Consider the following 23,060-nt stretch of genomic DNA (forward strand, 5'->3'; position numbering starts at 1 on the left):
GTGAACTGGCAGGCCACATTCTGCTCTCAGTTAACAGCCATGCTGCTCTGCACAGAATCTTAAAAGCTGGCAGAGCTGGCTCTGACACCGTCCCTGGGATATTTTACTGAAACAATCGCTGCAAGATTGCTTAGTACCATGGGGACTAGTTTTACAAAAGCAGGGAGGCCAAAAGTGGGAATTAGATTCCTTTAACACTGGTGGTAATCATCACAACAGTCATCATCACCCACAATCGCAGTTCATTAGCAATCAATAGGCAGCAGAAAGAGCTGGGTTTTTGAACTTACAGAGCTTTGGGGGGCTGTGCCATTTGTCTGGGATCTGGAGCTGTAGTGCTGCTGCAGAGTGCTGCATTGGCCATTGGTGGAGTTTCCGCCTGCAGGACAAGAATACATTGAGCTCACTTAGCAAGGACAGTATCGCTTTGTTTGGCAAACAGTCCAACAGTTGGGGCAGCAGGACAGCAACTGGCTGGAGTTGACTAAACTTGGAAGGAGAAATATAATATGCATGAAAATATCAGACTTTACCCTTCAAATTCTAGAGGTCTGGATTCTGGGTCCATGGCAGACCTCAGTTTCTATGTTAATCAAAACAAGTGTCTTGGCTTCAATTACTCCCATGTTATGTTTCCCAGTTAATCCTGGAAACTAGTTTATACTGTTACACGGTTGGTTGTTCTAGCCTAATATTGTCCCCTCAGACTGGAAACAGTTCTCCAGGGTCCCAGGCACTGGTCCTTCTCAGCCCTGCAATGAGAGATCCTGTTAACTGGAGATGCCATAGGCTGACCCTAGGTGTCATGATTCCAGAGTGACCAGGACACCAAAATAGAGACTATAGCATCACCGGCCTAGGAGCTAAATCAGGTTCCTGACTCTGTCTTCAATGCTGGTTCAGGGAACCACTGAAGCCCATCTCATACAACATGAGATGGAGCCACAAATGGAATCTTCCCCAGGGCCCATGGAACTGAGTGCCTCTCATACTAGCTTGCCAGTCTAATGGCAAAGAGTGTGTGCCAGGTAGGAAGCAATAGAGCGCAGGAGAAGTCCCAGTCCTCAGGCCAGGGGGTGGGCCTTCAAGAGTCTCTAGCAGGAGGAGCCTGCATTTATCAATGCTGAGTAGCACAGGGCTATTTACTGCTTGATAAATTCCTAGATATGAAAGCTTCTGTTAATTCAGTCTAAAATTACACTGGCCTCCATTTCACTCCACTGCATGAAACTGTTGACTCAGTTGGTTATCTATTATCACCCTTAAATGCTTGTTGGCATCATGACTGCATAGCCAATTATCCAATATCTTGTCAAGGGTCTCTGACCTGAACCTAATTTTCAAAGCTATCCCTCGTTGCCCTTGCAATGTCCCTCTTGTCCACCATATGTTCCTAGTCATTTGGATTTGCCTGCAGCCAAGCCTTATATAGCTCGGAGAGGCCATTGTAGGGCCTGCCAAAACCATGCAAAAAGCTTGCAAACACATTGAGGTGTCCCACACTTTCTGGAGCATAAATTACTGTTACAAAAATGTCCTTTATTTCAGAACCTCCTTGTTTTCCACAAGACAACTGTCTAGCTTCCACTTTTTAAGCTTGTCAGTTCTTCCAAAGACACCTTCATCCTCTACAAAGGCTCAAAGCTTTTCACAAAGAACACAAGGGCATAATAAGTACCTTGCTGGTTCAAATCAAAGGTCTACCTAGCCAGTCCATCATTCTGCCTCAGAATGTGGGCAGCCAGGTGTCTCTGACAAACTCACTAGACAAAAAAAATGGCAACAATCATACCCTTCAGTTCGTTTCCAAACAGCTGGTATTCACTTAAACTAGGGATGCAGGCTCAAAACATTGGAATCAGTTTTGCAATCATGGGTAACAGCTATCAAAAGTAAGCTAAGCTTGAACTCATCACCATACTCGTGGTAATTCATATCATTAGTTAATGAACCACTATGAATAAGTATTTTTTCTTCATCCTAGACCAAATACTTCCTTGAGCAACTTTGTGTTCTGTTCTTATGGGAGAAGGTGGACAATTTCTCTCTCTCCATTCTCTTCACATCATTCATGATTGTATAAACTTTAACTTGTGCCCTCTGAGTTGTCTATTTTCTAAGCCAAGTAAAATATTATTTCATTTTTATAGGACTCTTGACTTCCCCAATTAGCTCTCTCATGTCAGGTTGTTTTGTCTTTGCTTGACCCTCATTTAGAAGCTTCCATCTTCCATTTTAAATTCATAAGACTGAGATATGAGTTATCCTCCATCTTACTGCATTTGGCTCTTCCCTTTCCTGTCATCCATTTATTTGTGGTGGTTTTCTGATGCTCTTTTAATCAGATTGTAATAGCATGGTGGTTCACATTCCACCTACGCATGAATTCCTGGATAATATCCCAGAACACACTGTACTGGGATCTGGCACAGTGCCTTCTGGGTAATGACACCTCCATTCACTTTTTGGGAAGAAAGTGGAAATGGCTACACATTTTGGAAAGATGATCTATTCATCCATTATGATTAAAAATCATTAGCGTGGTGATTATTAAAGGTGCTCTTGTTCAGAGGTGCATGGCTCCTAGGGCTACTGCAAGGTAGAAGGGGGAAATGAAAATGGCAGGGAATTGTACTGGCTTTGCACTTGTCAGAGGCCCAGATGCGACATAACACTAAGCCAAACCATGACTTAGAGCAGGTGTCCCCAACCTTCGGCCCTCCAGATGTTTTGGACTACAATTCCCATCATCCCTGACCATTGGTCCTGTTAGGCAGGGATCATGGGAGTTGTAGGCCAAAACATCTGGAGGGCCACAGGTTGGGAATGCCTGACTTAGAGTGAATAAGCAAATGTGCAGGTTCCCAAAGAGAAGACTGGCCACTTTGCTTTTTCTCTGGTCCTGCTGCTGCCATGCTGCTGTGAGCTGAGCATGGCAAACCATAGAACAAACCTTGGCTACAGCTCACAGTTTGTCTGGAGCAAGATAAACCATGAGCCCAGGTTTGGACACAACACTAAGCCAAATCACGGCACGGTGCTGTATGTTCTTCTCCCAGCTGTGTCACACACAATCCTTGATCACAGGTCATATTGTGGGTGAGAGAAAAGGAAAGACCAGGACTATCAGCACTGAACAAATTTGCATCGGCAATGTTAGTAGAGGAAACCTCCAAAGCAAAGGCACTTGCTTCCTGTGCCCTTCACAAAAGAGACCTTATAGTCATAGTTTACAACTCAAGTGCCAAAGAACAGTGTGGGAAATGGCTTTGGAGCTGTCCTCTCACTTTCTTATCTGCAAAATGCTTGGTTTTCTTCTTGCTTGGCTGCACTGGTTCTCCTTTCCGACAAACAGAAATGCAAGACAATCCCACAGAGGGGCTAGCTAATAAGCTTCAGCTCCTTGTGTTGCCTCTCCATTAACTTTCTCCACTCCTTCTTTCCCAGGCATCCTTTCATTTTGTATAAATATTAAAGCACTTTTTAAATGGTTGCTTAACAAAGGCCCTTTTTAGAAAGCTGTAACCTGGCACAGTTCCTGGATAGCTGAAGGGAGTTGACCAGCTATCAGCGCAGCCATAATGCTACTGAGTGATTGTATTTCAGAAGCTGCAGAGTCATCGGGAGAGACCTGAGCCAAAATCCAGCAAGTAGAATGTTTTTGGTGGGCTCAGATTTTGTTCTGAGCCAACGTTTAATGTTTTTTCTCAGAACCATCTGACTGCTTTTGCGGCTGTGAGGGAGGAGATACGTACAGCAGTATCCCATATCCATTTTAGAAGAATCTGTAGAAGATAACAACTTAACTCAGAAGGAGTGTAAAACATGGTTTACCACTAAACTTGAATGAACAAAACCTTACTTTGATGTTCAAACCAGACCAAGAAACAAGTCTTAATCCCTAAAGGCAAGTTTACACTAGCAGTTTTTTGGATGTTACCATATGAAATGCACCCCTAAGACTGGAAATATTGTGCATTCTCCAGGGACGGAACACCATTGGTGTGCCTGGTTTTGTTTGTGTGTGTGTGCCGCACATGTGTTTTAAAGCTGGGGAACAGTTTTTGCTCCTAAGACATGCTGTACTCTTAAGTGCTTGGCACAGAACACGCTAACTAGCTAGCTATACTATTGCAACATCAAGTTATAGTGACATCGCAAATATGCTAGTGCACAGGCTTAGAGAAGTACTATTATTTAATGCTTAAAAACAGCACCATGGACTGGTTTAAAAGATCTATGGTAGTTCAAAACATCAAAAGAAAATCTATACAAATGGTCACTATGCACAGCTCAGAAGAGGGAGGAAAAAGTTGCTACTACCAAGCAAGAAACACAATTTATGTGAAGCTTGTCACTTAACTCAGGGGTCACAAACACAATGCCCATGAGAACCAATATGCCCACCAGTTCCTTCTATGACACCCTTAAAAGGTATCAGTAAATATCCCCTCAAAAACCAATAATGTATGAGGGACTATTTGCTCTTATTGCTCACTTTCTGATTGCACCAGCTTGGTCTGTCCTGTATTCTCCCACAGGAGCCATTTTATGTTCTGTCACACCCCCATGGCAGCCATTTTGTGACTGGCACCCGCAGCCTTAAACCCTTTCTTCTTTTTAAAGAATGCCATTTTCATACATTAATCCCTTATTACGCTTTCCTTTCTCTCTGTGTGTTCTGCAACTCACTCACTCTCTCTCTCTCTCTCTCTCTCTCTCACACACACACACACACACAGTTTATGTTTAGTGTATATGAGATCATAATATGGACAATTTCCTCAACCGAGGAACAGGTGCTAGAATGGGACTCCTAAAACCAGTGGGAGAAACAAAAGGGGTGTCTAGAATTCAGGTGTCAAATCATATAGCATACAAAACACCACAAAGAATCACCATTTATTTAGACTACAAAGGGGAAATGGAGCTGGAAAGGATAAAGAAACACTGCATAATTAAGGAAACTACTATGCCTATCTTGTGTAATGGACCAATGATTAAAGGTGTAAATTTTGTGAAAGCTTAATGAAGCTGTAGTGAGAGAAAAATATGTACCTGCAACACTAGAGGACCTTCTCCCGAAAGAGACAGGAACCAAAGTATTTTCCAAATAGGATACTTCAGTATCTAGCAAATACCTTTGACAAACTAGACTGCTACACTGACTAGATTTATCACACCCTTTGGGAGATTTTGTTTTCAGCGCTTACCATTTGGAATTGCGAGTGCTTCCTAGATTTTTTAAACAAAGATGACAGAAGTCCTGAGAGAGATAAAAGGAGTAATTGTCTTCCTGAATGACATTCTAATACAGAGTACATCAGTGGAAGAAAGACCATGACAAAACACTGGTCATTGTCAGGAATAAGATCCATTAATCTGGACTCAATATAAACAAGGAGAAATGCATTTTTCATCAAGGTGAAGTTGAATTACTTGGACAACTAATCACACAACATGGGACAAAGCCATGCCTAGAGATGGTAAATGCCATCAAAGAACTGAAAGCACTGAAGGCTACAGAACTGAGACAATTTCTGGGAATGTTGAACTATCTTTCTAGGTTGATATTTGTACAATACTTCAAAAGAGAAACAACCACTACACCAATTATTGAAACCCACTACTTCCTGGTTTTGTGGATCAGTTCTGTGGGCTGCCTTTAAAAATATAAATGAGATTATCTCCAATCTTAGTTTTAGGATGCCACAAGCCTACAATGGGTAGCACTGATGCAAGAAAGTACAGATTTAGGTGTGCTATTAAAATTGCATGGTTCAGAATGGATGCCAGTCACATTCTGCTCTAGAACTCTAACCAGAGCAGGAAAAAATATTATCAAAAAAAATTTTTGCTAGTGTTTCTGCATGCAAAAACTTTTACAGATACCTATGTGATCTGCCTTATTTCAGATTCGCAGACCATAATCCCTTTGTGACCTTGATTAAAGAAAAAAACATGTAGCAGAATATATTACAAGAAAACAATTGATCATAGCAGACACCTTGTCACAAAGTCCCACAAGAGCCTGATTATATTCTGCTGAGAGTGAACATGGAATACTTAACAGAAACTGATGATATCTTCTTCCTATCACTGAGAAGGTGCAATCACCAAAAGCAAACTCTGGGGCTTGCATAGTAGAACTAACAGCAATGTTACTGTCACCACTACTACTTACTCTGAGTTATTTGGAAGCTGTCAAGGTAAATGACCGAAGACCTGAACTATCAAGTAGTTTAACAGCACTGATGTACTGGTTGTTTATTTAAATAAGGAAGAGATGTTGTGTGGATAGTGTCATTCTCTGGTTTGGTCAATAGGTGGCATTGTACTTAGTTAAATCTTCAAGAGTTTCCTTTGTTGGTTCTGTTCTTGTTGGAGACAATGATGTTCTTATCTAGCTGCCTGACTGGGAAGCCCTCTAAGCCTTCCATGACATGTGATAACAAATCTATTTAGAGTAATGCTTATACAAATCAAAACTAATTATTATGTGCAAAGACGAAACCAAACCAAAGGAGTTGCTATGGGAGTGAAAAGAGGGTTGTGCAAACTAACCTTGCATGTCTCCATGTTATACTAATTAATTCATTACTTAGAAACATATGAGGTCAGCACTTAAAGAATGTGTGAACCTTCCTAAGTGTTGCACCACAATAAAGACACCCTCAGTTTTTCCTCCTCTGAAAGAAATTGTCCTCTTACCGTAAAATGTAAGTAAAGTGGGGGAATCTCTCTTCATACCAGAAGATTAGGAAACTAGGTCTGTTTCTGCAGAGGCTTTCAACTTATTAAGCTAAACAAGATAAGCTTTATAGAGGAAATGCGGTGCTCAGAGTGAAAATTCCTCCCATTTTACTGAACAGCTGCATGTGTAGTTATCAAACATGGCCCTAAGTTAAAAGAATAATCATTTAGGAGCTGTTTGCCAAATAAATCCAATGACAGATGAGGCTGATTTCCCAGCAGTGGAGGAGACACAAACCAGGCTCAAAACCGCAAATAAAATCTGAGCATTTCTCATTAATGCAGGCACACCTCATTTATTGTGCTTTGCTTTAATTGTGTTTCACAGATCTTGCTCCTTTCAAGGATGCAGGTGCAGTTGCAAGCAGCCCAGCCACATCCAAGGGAAGGAAGCGCCCTGCTACCACAATTCTTCTGGCTACAGGAGTGGAGCTGGCTAGTGCTGGACTTGGGCTTTTCCCCTCCTGCCCCTGATGATGGGGGCGGGGCGGGCGACCCGGCTTAGTAGCCTACAGCATAGAGAAAACATAACTTTTATATGCACTAGGAAACAAAATGAAAAAATATTGCTTTAATGCAATATTTGCTTTATTGTGCTGGCCTAGAACCAAATCCATAATATCTCCGAGGTACATCTGTATCTCCTTCCTTCTCTGTGGCATTCTTTGTTTTGCAGCTACTTTTTAGCTCAAGGGCTTAGGGCAGGATGGGAAACCTGTGGCCCTCCTGATATTGTTAGACTGTGTAGCAAGACACCCCACTGTATACTTTATATGTGGAGGACCAGATTTTATTTCTCACTTATTCACTTTCTAACCACCAAATATTAGCATTAGTAAACTGTATAGTTCTGATAACTATATCCCAGAAGCTATGGCATGATAGATGTGGTACAAAACCATCTAGACACTCTTTTATAATTAAATATAGAGGCATAATAAGGCGAGTTTTATATTTCAGTTTGTTACTATTGCTTTAAGACATACTTATATTTGCTCTAATAAGGTTCCTGTATCTATAAATAACAGTTATAAAGGTTTACATAAGGCTGACTGGTAAAACTTAGTTCCTAATTCTATTTAACTTAATACTGCTTAGTCTGTCTTCCCAGTCAATCTCACTACTAAGTCCTTTGAGACAGGCTTGCAGGCAGTTCTCACTCTGGACAGCTCCAGAAGCTCCTTGCTGAATTCCCCTCATTTCTTAATGCCCTTATATGGCCTCATTGCCAATCTTCAGCTTATGCAGTGATCCAGCTCTTTGGGGGCAGACTATTTTTCCAGCTTGGATAGCTGAAGGAATGGGTTTCCAAAACCCAAAACTGACTGTGCAGACAGTTTTTAAACTGCACCAAAATCCCCATTTCTCCTTAGCTAAAATGCATAAACTTTAGCCGTTGAGCAAATGCAAAACAAGAACACAGCTCTCTCCCTTATCAGTTTGATGGCAAGACTGGCCTTGACTTTACCAGTAGAACAGACACAGACATATCTTATGTCCTGACCATAAATGACCCAGAGACCCAAGCCTGGGACTAACGCCAGAGCATGTTTTTGGAAGTAGTGACCTCTTGCTCCAAGATAGAAGTAGGAACAGGAATATCCTTTTATGGTCAGGAGTGCAGGAAGGAAATCCCTTTTATGGTTAAGAGTGCCGGAGCAGGAACATATGTGATGTCAACCTACGTATACAAGCTGACGTGGTTGGAAGGAGGGAGAGGGTGCCTGGAGGGTATATATATACTGCATGAAACTTGTCATTTCTTTGGACTTGCTGTGGACTTGATCACGCAAGTGCCTTCTGCTATCCGGAGAGCAGAATAAACTCTTTCTTTGAATCAACCTCAGGTGTCGTTTGACTTCCTTCCTCCTGTCCCGGAGCAACGCTGACCCAATCGGTGCCTGTCTTCCACCTGCTTCAACTCCCCCCCCCTCTTCATCTTTGCCCCCTGTTCTTCACCCCTCATCATTTGTCAGCTTCAACAGTAGTAGAATAGACCTATTTATTTCCCAGCCAGCCTATTCTTCAATGAATCAGATTTGATTCATTAAATCCTCCTCATCAACCCACTTTCCCCATCCAATAAGTGACCAATAAATTCTGCCCAATATGCCAATCAGAAATGTAGTTTTCCAGTTGCAGGAAAATGGGATGGCTTATTCCTCAGTAACGACCATATCTTTCTTGTTTTACATGAATATTTTTATTTGTTATGTCTGCATCTCGTTTTTCCTCCAAGCTGCTCAAGGAAGTATACTGGGGCGGTTGTCTGGTTAATCCTTGCATCACCACCGTTAGGAAGGTTAAGTCCATGCATAATAGCTAAGCAGTGATGTAAACCCAGATCTCCCCAGTCAAAAGGTCAGCTACATATTATGTGCATAATCTGCTATTGTATCACTTGTTATTTAAAAGACAAAATGTAGATGGGGGAGGGCTGTCAATTTATTTGAAGCAGAGTATATGCATACGACTTTCCTCCTGCACTGTTTTCCTGAAATTATCTCCCCAAGCAAGAGGGAAAGTGCCTATATTTCCCCCCATGCAGGGCAAATGCAGCTGTGTGAAAGATTTTGATCAGGAAAAAAGTGCAAGGAGAGACGTATAAAATACACATCTCATGTACTGCTCCAAAGAAATAAGGCAAGCTTCCCCACCCACACCCCTTGTTCCTGTGCCCCCATTTAAAAAAATCGGGAGATCATGATAGCTGGCTCCAAGCCTAGAGATCGATCTAGCCACACTACACCACACTGGTTCTGACTGGTGTTAACAGCCTTTTTTCTTCTCAATGAACATCCTTTCCAAAGCAACCTTCTGCACTGAAGAAGTTGTCTTATGCCTAATATACAAGATACAGATACAGCAGAGATGGAGGTAGTAGAGAGTGATATGGATCAACATGGGGGCAGATTTACAGAGTTATGAAGGAGCCCAGAACTGACATGGCACAATGCAGGCTAGTGTTTCCCCGCAAATCTGAAAATTTTATTTTAGAAATCTGTAAGAAATCATGGAGTATGTTTACTATTTTTTATGTTATCATGATTTTAAAAGGATTTGTTGCAACACTATATTTTAGTTTATAAACCACGCTGTATAATTTATATAAAGGTAGGAAATAGATGGGGAAAGTTAATAAACAAATGAACAAAAGAGCCCTTGTAAGCATATGTATGCTTGGCAGTGGGGAGGGCGAACTAATTATGTAAAGAAATATTCCACCTACAAGTTAGTGTAGAACTCACTATATGATTGATTAGAGCAGGCTAAGCGCCATTTGGATAAGCCAACAATTTGTGCTACCAAAAACTAAAGGGAATTTAGTACAACGGGGGGAAATCAGATACACTTGCAGGCCCAAGCAGGATTCAACATGTTGTGAAACTTTCGGCTGACAAAGGAGAAGCAGCATGGGATGACAAGTCAGAAACTACTATATGGAAGAGAGTCTCCTAGCTTGTGGGAGGTGGGAAGAAGAGAAGATGTTGTGTGTATCACATTATGGCTTCACTGCATGGTGTGTTTGTGTGTCCCACAAACAGGGTAGCTGAAAAAACAATCCGGCAGACGTATTCGACTCAGTTTCCAGTAAACGTATTACCTATTATTCTTGAACATACGTGATAACTTTAAAGCACATTCAAAGCACATTATTTCTCTCAAACAATTCTGGGCACTGTAGTCTACCCCTCACAAAATCACAGAATTATAATTCCCAGCAGCCCTTAAAAACCCACAGTGCACAGAATTATTTGAGCTGGCAGTGGGTGGGGGATGTGCTTCAAATGTAGTATCCACACTTTGCATTCTGAAATCCTGTACTGGATAGTGGAGCAGCTGCTTTCACAGATTTTGTTTTTACACATTTATTTACTTCCATAGCATACTCATAGAAATAACAATGACAACAAGTATTTAGCAACACTGTGTCCCTGGCGCTCAGGTATCCTTTACAATCCTGTCACCCTTGTTGTAAGTGACTTCCTAATCAGTGGCGTAGCGTGGGTTGTCAGCACCCGGGGCAAGGCAAGTAATTTGCGCCCCCTAACCCATGGATTTGCGCCACCTAACCCTAATCCCCAGATGTTGCGCCCGGTGCGGCCGGCCCCCCCTGCACCCCCCACGCTACGCCACTGTTCCTAATGAAAAGTTAATGTGGAGATGTGAGGAGATCATTCATTCGGGCCAAAACAGGTGAAATACCCACTTATCATCAGTAAGTACACACTGTCACACAAATGATAACACCAGGGGCAAAGTATAATTTACACAGCCCTCAGAGGAAGAGTTTGAGTTTCAGCCCACTCTTGCTAGTGCTATTTGGTATGTCCTGCTGCCTGAAAAGACTGAGAGAGCAAATCCCAACACAGAAGCTGCATTCCCCTTAGAGGCCATTCATATACGGTATGTTATTTCCCCCAGCTCTCATGGTCATTTTTATTGCTCAAACAAGTGACCTTCAAAATAAATCAACTGCCATGTAGTAAAGGATTTGGAAGGTTGAATCCATCCATACAAGTCATTCCACAGTCACTGAAAAGCCCCAAGTGAGTTTATAGCATCTGTTGGATGATGGTGCCTATCACCTGCAACTTTTCCATGCCTTTCACTAAGCATGAATGGAGAGCAAGGCTAGTTTGTGACTGCCTTGCAGTGGAAGTATAGTCGTGGGGTGGTGCAGAATTCTGAATACCTTTGCAATTCTTTGTTTACTTCACCAAGTACAAGTCATTTTATTATGGTCAATTACCAGTATCAAGACAAAAACACAAATACTCAGAGATAGCGAGTTGTTCTGGGTCAAATCCGATATTCCCGCTGAGGGTTCTGCAATTGGTTCAGAGAGTCTGCCTCTGCCCTATCCTCCGCCAACCCCCAGGCAAAGAACAGCTCCAGCTGCCAACAAATACTTGTGTCATGCACTTAAAATTATCATCACCCCAAAATGTACCACAGCATCAGCACATGACCAGTATTGTTATTAGTAGAATTTGGCAGGATGCAAGGAATTTTGCGGTGATGTGATAAACGAGCTTGTAATTTTTTATTATTTTGAATTTTCTTTATTTATCATATGTTTCACTGTATTTGCATATAGTGTTGCATGCCGCCTTGACATTTTATATGTGTGGGCGGTATATCCCCCCCCCCAAATACGTAAATAAATTCTATCCTTCCATCTGCTGGGTCCAAGTTCCCTGAGATTTTAATTTTAGCTCCATCATGCAACAAAGCCTAGGCATTGCCTCATCTTGCCGTACTGCAAAAAGCCTTTTTGGATCAGCTCGCACAAAGCACACACATGCTAAATTAACTAGGAGTGGAGATAGAAGAAACATTTTTAGAGCAGTTGGGTTAGTTTGGAAATGCCCTCACTGCTCTCAGCCCCATCTCTCTCCTCTCCAAGGTCAAGCACTTTATAAAAAAAAAACTAGTTCTGCTAGTTTGCAGCAGAAGCCAACGGCATATAGTGTTAAGCGGACAGCACCCATGACAACACCAAAAGCAAAACAAAACCCTATCCCCAGAGCAGCATTATGCTTCTTCTTTTAAAGTTTCCTTTCTTCTTTTAATGAATACATCAAAGATTAATGGATAAACATACATGTATGACGCTTTGAAAATTAGAAAAAAGGGGAGAGTCCAGATGACACACAGAGGAGGGAAGGGACAAAACCGAGAACTAAGACAGCACTTGATGTTGTAAGTTTACCCACTAGCCATTGCAGTAGCAAAGCCAGGAGACACTGGACTCGTCCTTTGGCGGAGGAACCTGCCCATGTGAAACCTGTTTTAATAAAGCACCAACCTTCCACTTCAGTGTCAGCCTTTAGTTACCCTGCAGTCTATACATGATGCCCAGCACTTCCTTTGCCCTGTAACAGTGGTGTAAAAATCAGTCCTACTGGGTAAAGTGCCCCACTCCAACTGAAGTGAGAGCCTGCTGCATTGCTTTCACAGAATGGATAGCCATTCCAGAATGAATGACTATGAAGTAGTTATTGAACAATTAAATAAGCTGCTTTATTTAATATACTTTAAGACTATACGGCCCTAGCTCTGAATCCCCCAGGAGTTGTAGCTATATGGGTTTTAAACTGACCCACTTGTTAAGCAGTTGGACACATTGAGATATGGTCTTGTGTTCATCCCTCCCCACTTCTTTCAGCCAGCCAAAGATTCAGATAAAAGAGGTAAATTGTTCTTGAAGTGTCTGCCTTTGATCTGCAGACTTAATCTGTTGCAGAGGAGAAGAGAGCACTTATTCGTGTGTGTGTGTGTGTGTGTGTGTGTGTGTGTGTGTGTGTGGAGTTTACAATTTTTTCATCTGCCAGGTTTGAACTCTCTCACCACTTATTGCTAACTATGGATAGAATTCTTATTTTGGAACTGAATCTAAGACTGTGCACATATTACAGGCTTAAAAAACAGCTAGAGTGTTATTTTTCCTCAATTAAGATTGGAGCCAGTTCGGGGGGGGGGGGGGACAGGGCACAGAATACATGGAATACTTCATAAGAGAGATACAGGAGAGATCTGGATTGTGGCTAATATCGTGTGTCCAGTTTCTCAAACCAGCAGTGGGAGCACACTGGATGCAGAGCAAAAGGGAGTATGTACACAGCCAAAAAATCTCTGCTCAGTGTATACTTGAGCAAATCACTGTTTTTCAAGCTTCAGTTCCCCCATCTGCAACAAGGCCACAGTAAGTACCTACCCTTTAGGACTGTTGTGAGGGCAAAGCAACAACAGAGCTAAAATTGGCACAGATTATAATTGCTTCCAGGCATTGCCACGTTACGACAAGTGTTGAACTGTGTGAAAAGTGGTTGCTATGCTCTACACCCCTCTCTTTCATGTTCCTTTTAAGACTTCTAGAGCTACTTGTGCTTTAATGCGAAAAGAGTTCTTCTGTGTTGGGAGTACAAGGACAGGAGCCAAGGGATCTTACACATGTAATCACCCCGGATGTTTTATTTATTTATTTATTTATTATGCACTTCGAAAGGCAAGCTATGCCTCTTAAGAGGTAAATTGTACTGAAATCAACACAGCTTAGTTTTTGAATGATGCATGTAGAAGCATTACATATTTTATACATTTGTAAGGCTAACAAACAATAGCAGCACTAGCAAAAGCTAAGCCTTTTTCCCTCTTGGGGAGGAGTCATTGGTAGATTCAGATAATTAACCCTGGATGAATCTCCTGCTAGGGTTCTCCTCATTGTTTCAAGGGAGACTTGAGGCAGCACAAAACTAGACTTCTTCTGATCTCAGCTGTTAAATGAAGCAGGTGTAAACATTCAGATGCCACTACTGCCCCTCTCCTTGTAGCAGCTACTATGCCACCATGCATGCTATCACTTTGGAAAATAAAATGTCAGGTGTTAGGAAGTACTGAAGAAGAGGCCACCAGTCATAAATTTTAGAATTGGGGGTGGGTGTCATGGGCAGCTCCGGCTGAAAAAAAAAGCCCTGCATTCTACACACATTACAGATGTTTGGGATGAGGGTGCTCTGGCTAAAAGCAAGTGGCTTGTCTAAGGTCACCTAATGAGTTTGAGGCAAAGATTAGATTTAACTGCAGAGTCTACAATGTAGACTTCTTCGGTCTGCAACGCTACCCCAGCTCTCATATCTGTGAGAGCTGCAATCTGTGAGAGCTGCACAGCCCTGCAATCCATCCGTTATGAGGAACTTGGGTCCAGATGTCTCCACAACCAGTTTCAGTTCAGCCTTGTACATTGTGGTCCCCATTGTCCCAGTCAATTGGACACTTACAGCAGCTTGCCCAAGACAGTACTCAGATGCATTGTCAAATGTGTTGGCAGGGGGAACCCTAGAGCTAACAGAACATGGATGTTGTAGGTCAGAGGGGGTGAGATGTACATAGGAGAAATACAAATCTGTGTTATATCTGCCTCTGGCTATAGCAGACATTTTTATGAGCATTCCAGCAACCATAATGATGCATATCTGTATGCAGTTCTCTCCCTCCCTTTCCTATTCTGCTGCTTTCTTTATCATGTATGGTGTCTGACTAAAAAGGAAGTATGAATTATGTACAGCTGTCACTCTTCCTCTGTCTGGAATGCATCCCACCATTGCCCCTCCTAGTGTCTCCAGCTCAGAAACAGGCTGAAGCAGTTCTCAACAAGCTCGAGTGGTTGACTTTGCAAGCAAACAGTGCTTGGACCTTCACCTGACATACCCTCTTATAGCCTCCAATGCCTTAACCACCACCGCAATCCAGAAACTAACCACCGGCAGGCCTACATTTGAACTCCTGAATGCATGAAAAGGGAGCTTTGGAGTGTTGCACAGGGGTGGAGAGAGGTACCCAAAAGTAAGAGGTAGGGGCCCCTCTGTCACTTGCCTACAGTTTACGACACCGTTGCAGGCCACCATCACAGAAAAAACCCAAAGTTTTCTTCCCAAGTTAAAATTTGTAACATTCAGGGAATTGTATAATAACCCATCCCGAGAGCTGCCAATGGAACCTCCACTCACAGAGGTGGTTGTTGCCATGGGGAAAGTGAGGTGAAGTTGTCACTTTTTGCTCAGGCTATTTCCAATAGATAAAGAATTGGCACCAATGGGAGATTTTTTTCTTATTATAAAAAAATCAAAGTGGTTGCCGTGTTAAGTCTCTTGCAGTGAAAACAATCAAATAATATTAAGGCACCTTAAAGATGAGTAACATTTATAATGGCTTTCGTAGACTTAAGCTAGCATCTTCAGATGCATTTAATGAAGTGGCCTTGGGTCAGTGGAAGCCTCTGCCACAACCACAAGACTCTTTGATTGTTTTTCATTGGGCATGGAATGCTGTTGGACGGGGCTGGGGGACAGGATGGGAAAGCCTGTGGGTGGGGAATTAAGTCAAGTATTTCAAAGAGCATGGCTGGTTGCCTAGAACACTGAAGGAGGAGCACTCCATACTGCAACATTTTGTTCCAGGTCCAAAACATTTTCTGGCCATTTAATGGTGCCCACTAAATCCTTGTGGAATGCCTCAAGGAAAGAAACAAAGAGTTGGAAATACATTGTTTTGTTACACTGAAAAGAGTGAGGAAAATGAGATCACATGAAAATGAAATGCAATATATACAGACTGTGAGAATCGCATTAAATCAGGCATAGGCAAACTCGGCTCTCCAGGACCAGTGGTCAGGGATGATGGGAATTATAGACTCAAAACATCTGGAGGGCCGAGTTTGCCTATGCCTGTTTTAAATGAATCTAAAATAACAACAGTGACAATTCAACAAGTAGTGTTAATGATATACAAACATGCTAGCATTGGTAAGTCAATTATCCACCTACATGTGTTAAGACTACATTCAGGCACAGATGATAGAAATGAATTTCTGGATGTTATGCACACCAAATTGGTTATATTTCTCAGTCTTAAAAAACCCAGAAGTTTGGCTATGTGTTCATTCTGCAGAGCTTCCAAACATTTTAAAAAAACCCAATAATAAAGCAAAAGCTTCATATAAAAGGGCATGGGCTTTGATGTGAAAAAAATGAGCTGTTTGCCACTTATTATCTGGGTTTTTAAAAAAACTGACTAGAGGTGTGCTTTTGTACAGGCATTGCAGGGCAAGGGAGCGTTCAGTCTATAAAGGCTAAGGGAAGACGGCAGCAAAGCCAATCAGCCCAAGAAGCAGACACTTGAAAAAAAGAAGTAGCAGAATAATGATCGCTCTGACCAGGGCGAGGCCCCGCTGTTGCAGGAGGAGAGGCGGCAGCACGCACATGAGACAGCACACAATGAAAAGAGTCACAGCAGGAGGGACGATCATAATCTGTCCTAAAAGCAATTTTTAAAAAGGGACTGCCAATTTTATTTTGCCATTGCAAAGATCTGAAGATTGCTGAGGAAAGACTTATGTGGTAAAAATGTAAGTGCCTATTATTAACTTTTATATATTCCACATCTCTAAAATTGTGCTAGATTATGAAGTAACCAGAGGCATATGTGCTGAAGAAGAAAAACGCCACCATGAATAACAAGGTGCCATATTTGAACAAAGGGAGAAGGACAGGAGAGTTCACTTCCCTCTGTCCATATGAGCCCCCTAGGATAGCTTTTTGCCAATGAATGATGTTGGGACCACAACTCCCATCAGCCCCAGCCGGCACAGCTGGGAGTTGGAGTCTGACAAAATCTGGAGGGCACCAGATTGGCACAGGCTGCCCTAGGATGAGGCATGTTTTGGCCATTGTTATTCAGTAGCTTCTTGCCTGTGAAATTTGATAGGCATGGCTGGGAGAGCTAGCAGGATGTTCCAGCTCTGATTACAGTCATGCCTCTTCTACTGCACCTCTCATCATCTCACCTGCAGCAGCTTCTACCCCACTTTGCTCAGCCCCTTCCCCTGTCTCTATCACTGTTGCCACCACCGCCAGGCTTCAAGGTTTCTACAGATGCGTACAACATCTGCTCTCACTTCCCTAGGGCAGGCACACCTTGGTTAGACTGTGCTTCTCCCTAAATAGATTGGATCAGCTCTAGAGAGTGCCAGTGCCACCTTCTACCTGAAGGAGGGGAAGAGATGGGAAAGGGCAGAGAAACCGCCCCCAGTTACCCTACATCTTCTGCACCAGAATCAGGGCACCTCAACTCCATCACTTATGAGAGGAGGGAAGAGGATGTTTTGCAGGACTTCGGCTTTCCATTCTGGGTATGGTAAAATTTGCAATAGCTCATTCAGAACTGTAGGATCGGTGTAACTGAGGGCACATCTGCGCTCAAGTTACAAAGATCCTATAGATCTGGATGAGACACTGCAAATTTCACCATACCCAGATTGGGTGTCTAAGATCACTTCAGTTTACTGTGTCCACAAGAATTGCATATGCACCTTGCACCTTGTTTTAAGGTACTTCTGTTTGATGCTATTGTTTCTCAAACCTGCTCCACACTGATTGGGGTCCTTAAGCTGTCCCTAATTTGTCTCTAGCCAAGGTGTGAGCACCTTTTAATGTGAACACACCCTTACAGCACAAGTTTAACCAAGTTTACTCAGAAGGAAGTCCCAATGATTTGAATGGGATTCACCTGCAGGTGTGTACGCTCTGAATGGCGGCTTGCCTTCTCTTGGATATAAGACCACATCACACGGTAAAGCATGTGCGTCATTCAAGCTGTGAAAAGCAAGTTTTCAGAAGCCTCAGCACAATATTCCAACCACTAGGAAGTTACATTGTTGACCTAAATTAACTCCCCACCACACAAAATAAAGCTGCTCCTATTGGATTTCTGCCTGTTCTGTAGCTCTTAAAGACACACCACTCTGTCAGGCTCAGGGCAGTGACTAAAAGCACATGATGAAGAAGCCTTGTCTGGATACAGGAACCAGTGTCCGCCATCTTGAATATCTATTTTAGGTCCAACAGAATCCTAACAAAGGGAGGGTGGAATGGAGGACTTTGGCGGTATAATTCCCCAAACTCAAAATCGAAGTGTTTCATGCCTTCATTGAATTAACAAGGTTTCAAACCTGTTTAGGACCAATGGTTTGCACTGAGCCATGTAGGATTGTGGGAATACAGGCAGGAACTGGGACCTCCTTTCAGGTAGGCCCATCCTTCTCCTGTCAGGAGGACAGCATTGCATAGGACAGGACAGACATACCAGTGCAGGGTGTGGGACTAGACTCCACAATTAGAACTAGAGTGACAGATCAAAGGGTGGGTGCAGTCATCAAGAAAGCGAGCTCCAGGTGTGTCCAAGAGCTTCCTACCCTCTGGTGTTCTAACATTAATCTCAGTGTAGTTCAAAGGCTATATGGTAACACCATCCAGTGTTGTGGATCTGCCACTATTCAGCAATCTCATATTGCAGAGATAGTAATCTCTGAGTATTGCAGAGATAGTCAAGCAGGTTAGCTGCTAATTGCGCCTTTGATTCCAGGAACGTTCTTGTTCCCATTTCATGGAATGTCAAACAATGACAAGACTGAAACTAGCTCATGAGGGAGAAACCATTGGGACCAGCACCAAATGTAACCCAAGGTCTTAACTGAACACTTCTATCCTGCTCTTCACTGCAGCATGGCCAAGGTTGGAGAACAGTAAACGGTGCCTCTGACTTTACATTTGGGATCCACCATCACACCCTGATAATGCAGGGGTGGCTAACCTGTGACCCTCCAGGCATTACTGGACTCTAACCCCATCAGCATGGCCAATGGTCAGGGGTGATGGGAGCTGTAGTCCAGCAACACCTGGAAGGCCACAGGTTCTCCAGGTGTATACAATGCACCTGTCTCTGCGTAGATGCACTATATACGGAGAAGTTAAATTATTACTATTGGTGCACATGGTTCTACTCTGCACAATTTAATCCTCACAACATCCCTATGAGCTAGATTAGGCTAAAGAGAGAGCGATTTGCCTTAAGCTGCCCAGTGAGCTTTATGACTGAGTGGAGGTTTAAACTCTGGCCTCCCAGTTGCATTTAGCTGCATTGACATAGGCAATGAACTGAGAATTATTTCCAACTGGTAAAATACACCGAGGCCTCTGAGGCAGAATCACAAGAAATGTAAGGAAGAAAATCCCAAACTAAGACCCTGGTGTTGGGAAACATTGAGGGCACAAGGAGAAGGGGACCACAGAGGATAAGATGGCTGGACAGTGTTCTCAAAGCTACCAGCATGAGTTTGACCAAACTGCGGGAGGCAGTGGAAGACAAGAGTGCCTGGCGAGCTCTGGTCCACGAAGAGTCGGACACGACTGAACGACTAAACAACAAAGTCTCAGGTTCTTGTGAGAAACTTTCTACCTCTATTGTTTAGCCAGCACCTGAAAGAGGAAACAGTCTGACTCTGCAAGCAAAGGAAACTTTGTACCGTACTGGAACCCTGCCCTGGCGTTTGTGGCAGGGCGTTTACATGAATGGAATACGTCAACCTGATAGGGGGTCATAAATTACAAGCAACCTCTCCTAATCTCTGGATTGCAATCTAGGTCTCCAAATGCAGAGGTGAAAAACAAGCAGTGGGAGCAGCAGTAAAATATGCCCAACTTCCATGTAAAGAGACCCACTTGGTTCCTTCCAAAACACCTTTGTGGGTGTGGCAGAGGAGAGCCTAGTAATTAAATGCAGCATAATTGTCACTGGTGCCATCAAGGAAACTGGAAGGATTTCAAGACTATAATTCTACTGAAGAGAGGTGACATCGTCCCATCTCCAACAGAGGCCTTCTGTTAGCTACTCGACTAGCAGGCATTACAGCAGCGCAAGCGTCTTCAGTTTAGTGGTACTGTGGGTGGTGAAAACTGCATCAGATGAATTTTTGCCTGTCACACAGCTGTTGTAGGTGCAGCACCTTTCTCAGGATGACTCAGGAAATGCAGAGTGTGAACCCTGCTGTTGAAAGACGCTTGCTCCATCTCTCCTCTAACTCAATATGGGGAAATGGATAGTTATCAGTAGAGCATGCAAAGCTCAAGTTCAAATCCATATCCTGCTCAGCCATCAAGCTCACTGGGGCTGCCAGTGAGCTACTCCTATGCACCTGGGTGTAAATCCCACGACACTGAGGATTCATCCACAACTTCCCTTTGTCCCATAATAACTGAGTAGCTAGGACAGAGTGGCAAATAAAACCAACAGTGTTAACATTTAAGCAATCCCTCCTGCTTCCTCATCATAGTGCTAGGTTTTGATCGGGGCTGAGGAACCGGTGGCTCCCTAGATGCTGCTGGACTCCAGCTGCTATCATACCTGATCACTGGTCATGCTGACTGGGGCAGATGGGAGTTGGGAGTCTGCTGGGCCACAGATTCCCATGCCCTGCTGTACATAAATTGTGTGGATGGGAGAATTAAAGAAGGTGCACCTACTATTGTCCCTGACAGTATTATGCCCTAAGGGGCAGCTTGGGAGAGGTGAGGGTGGTTTATTCCCTCAGGTTAAGCCAATTATTTAAGTGAGACAATTGTCCACAGAACCAGGGTTGCTTCCCTGTGTGGTGCAGTGGTTAGCGTGTTGGACGAGGACCTGGGAGGCCAGAGTTCAAATCCCCACTCAGCCATGAAGCTCACTGTGTAACCATAGGCCAGTCACTATCTCTCAGCCTAACCTACCCCACAGGGTTGTTGCGAGGTAAAATGGGGAAGATGAGAACCACACCAACCATCTTGAGATCCTTAGCTGGAATATAAATGTAAAATAAACAACATAAAAGCTGCGAAGTAGTAGTCCAAACTAGGTTGGAAAGATTAGCGTAATGTTACCATAGGCATAGTGGCTCCAGGAAGAATGATTGTTTTGCAGACAGCAGCAGGAGGCAAAGAACTAGTAGAAATTACCTGCATAGTAAACAGCTGGAGAAACCGAGAGCAGTTTAAGTGCAAGGTATGGGGGATATTTGATTGAATCTCATGTTTGATTAAATCTATGGGGCAAGGCAAATTGCTGGAGAGGAGAATTCTTCTGCTATCTCACTTAGTCATTCTCAGTTCTGACTAACCTTTGTCTGGCCTGCGTATCTTGAGTGTGACCCAGACTAAACCTTTGAGAAGGTCCACGCCACCTTCCCAGAGAGGACGCTGTCTTGGTAACACAGCCCTATTATTATCATAAAAACTATTGGCGGCAGTTTCTCCTTCTGTCTACGATAGTTAGCATATAAACCTACGACACTGGCTGGCTGACTAAGCCCGCAACCACCCCAACAAGGGCATATTCCTGGTTGAAGCATCTGAATCAACAACACAGCTGGGCTAACTCCTCCACTGCACTTTTTTGCCCGGTGCCATTTTATCACACAGTTTGATTAATGCAGCTGCACCGCCAAAGTTAGAAGAGTTCGCACAACAAACAGGAGAGAGGGTTAGGAGTGGTGAGCTTTGAGCTGGGAGGCCCTCAAGTTCCCATCTCACCCTTGAACTCCCCAGGGGTGGCCTCAGCCAAGCAACTGTTTTCTCAGCCTAATGAGAGTAGCAACGCAGAACATTCCAACAATTTCCGAGATAATGGGGGGGGGGATCCAACTAACTTTTACTCACAGCAGACCTACTGGAATCAATGAGCCTGAGTCACGTGCACTCATTTCTGTGGGTCTACTCTGAGTCAAACGTAGTTCAATACCGACCCACACGATCGACCCAAAGGTTTCTCTCTACCACCTGACGCCCCTCTGCAGCGAACAACCTGTGCCCAGTTTCATTTCTCCCCTCGCCTACCTTTCAGCTCCGCGTAGTCCAGCATGGCTCCGTTGGTCCTGGGGGTCGAGTGGCTCTTCTGCAGCATCCTCATGCGGACCTGCTCCTGCACCCGGGCGCTCTTGAACCCCTCGGCGGCGTCGGGGGCCTCGCTCTTCCTGTCCAGCTGCTTGTCCGAGGGCAGCGCCAAGGAGCACACGCCATCCTCCGGCTGCAGAGCCGACAAGAAGAAGTTATTCTCCTGCATGCTGGCTGCTGGGCCAGGAGCGCACGTGAAAAACAGCCCGGCTCTTCCTCCGGGTCAACCCGCCCCTTCCCCGCGCCTGCCAGGAACTCTGTGTGGGCTGAGGGGAAGTTCCTCGCGAGGGCTTGGAGCAGCCCTTCCGCTCCTCCTGCGCCCTCTTCTCTGCGCCCAAATGGCGCGTTGACGCGCCAGGTAAGTTGCGCGCTTATTCACAGGTGAGTCTGTCGGGCCCTCCCTCTGACTTCCTTAGTTAGTCTACAAAAAAAAAAGTTCCTTCATTCAGGGAGCGCGCCCACACATACACCCGCCTCCTCCTCCACGCCATCCCCGGTCTTCTTGCAAGCGTCGTTTGGTTTCCTGGGACTTTCCTTTCCTTCTCTGCGCTGGTGGTGACACACCTACGTGATTCCACCCCTCTCTCTCCCTAGCAACTGAGATCAGCCGGGAGGCAGAGCAGCAGGTCGGCCGCTTCCACCTTAAGCAGGTGAGGCGTTGGGCAAAGCGGTGCCTTTAAGGTGGAATTCCAAAGATGCACGAACTGGCCTGGCCTTGGCCCTGCCCTGCCCCACACCTCGCCCTCAGCTGTGTAAACTGGCAAAAGCGGTTATGGGTGCGGTGCCTCCAGGGTTCTTGAAGGGTGTGCGTTTGTGTGCCTAGAGATAGAGGGCTGTAGGCCGTGGTGCCATCCCGCTCGCCTCTCTTTTTGTTACACCTTCTCCATTCCGCGAAACAGAGCTCCCCCGGTTCTGGCAGAGCCCCGTGTCAACAAAAGTGCAGCAAAACAAGGAGCGAACACGCCTCGGCCGAACCCAGCTTTGTTCCCTCCCGGCTTGTGAAGTAACTTAACAGCCTGTACATTCCAAACACTGAGCTGCTGC

General features: G+C 44.1%; 1 protein-coding gene and 1 long non-coding RNA gene across 11 annotated transcripts in view; one reads left to right on the forward strand and one right to left on the reverse strand.

The window, feature by feature from the left end:
- PKP3 (plakophilin 3) overlaps positions 1 to 23,060 on the reverse strand; it is a 64,135-nt gene that overhangs the window by 18,937 nt on the left and 22,138 nt on the right. Inside the window, exons 2-3 of one of the 2 annotated variants that reach the window (XM_081884551.1) lie at positions 21,960 to 22,149; positions 291 to 379 (exon numbers count right to left, since the gene is read on the reverse strand). In XM_081884551.1, coding sequence (XP_081740677.1) covers positions 291 to 379; positions 21,960 to 22,149 — 279 coding nt within the window. The remainder of the gene's footprint in view (positions 1 to 290; positions 380 to 21,959; positions 22,150 to 23,060) is intronic. The other variant, XM_081884550.1, reaches the window with a different exon arrangement.
- Positions 22,181 to 23,060, forward strand: part of LOC309354492 — an 89,984-nt gene continuing 89,104 nt past the window's right edge. For 7 of the 9 annotated variants that reach the window (XR_014162331.1, XR_014162332.1, XR_014162333.1 and 4 more), the window contains exon 1: positions 22,181 to 22,374. This is a non-coding gene — a long non-coding RNA (uncharacterized lncRNA). Of the gene's footprint in view, positions 22,398 to 23,060 lie in introns of all 9 variants that reach the window. The other 2 variants (XR_014162335.1, XR_014162336.1) reach the window with 1 other exon arrangement.

The sequence above is a fragment of the Podarcis melisellensis genome (assembly GCF_964234715.1).
Source record: "Podarcis melisellensis genome assembly, chromosome: 1".
Classification (NCBI taxonomy): Eukaryota; Metazoa; Chordata; class Lepidosauria; order Squamata; family Lacertidae; genus Podarcis; species Podarcis melisellensis.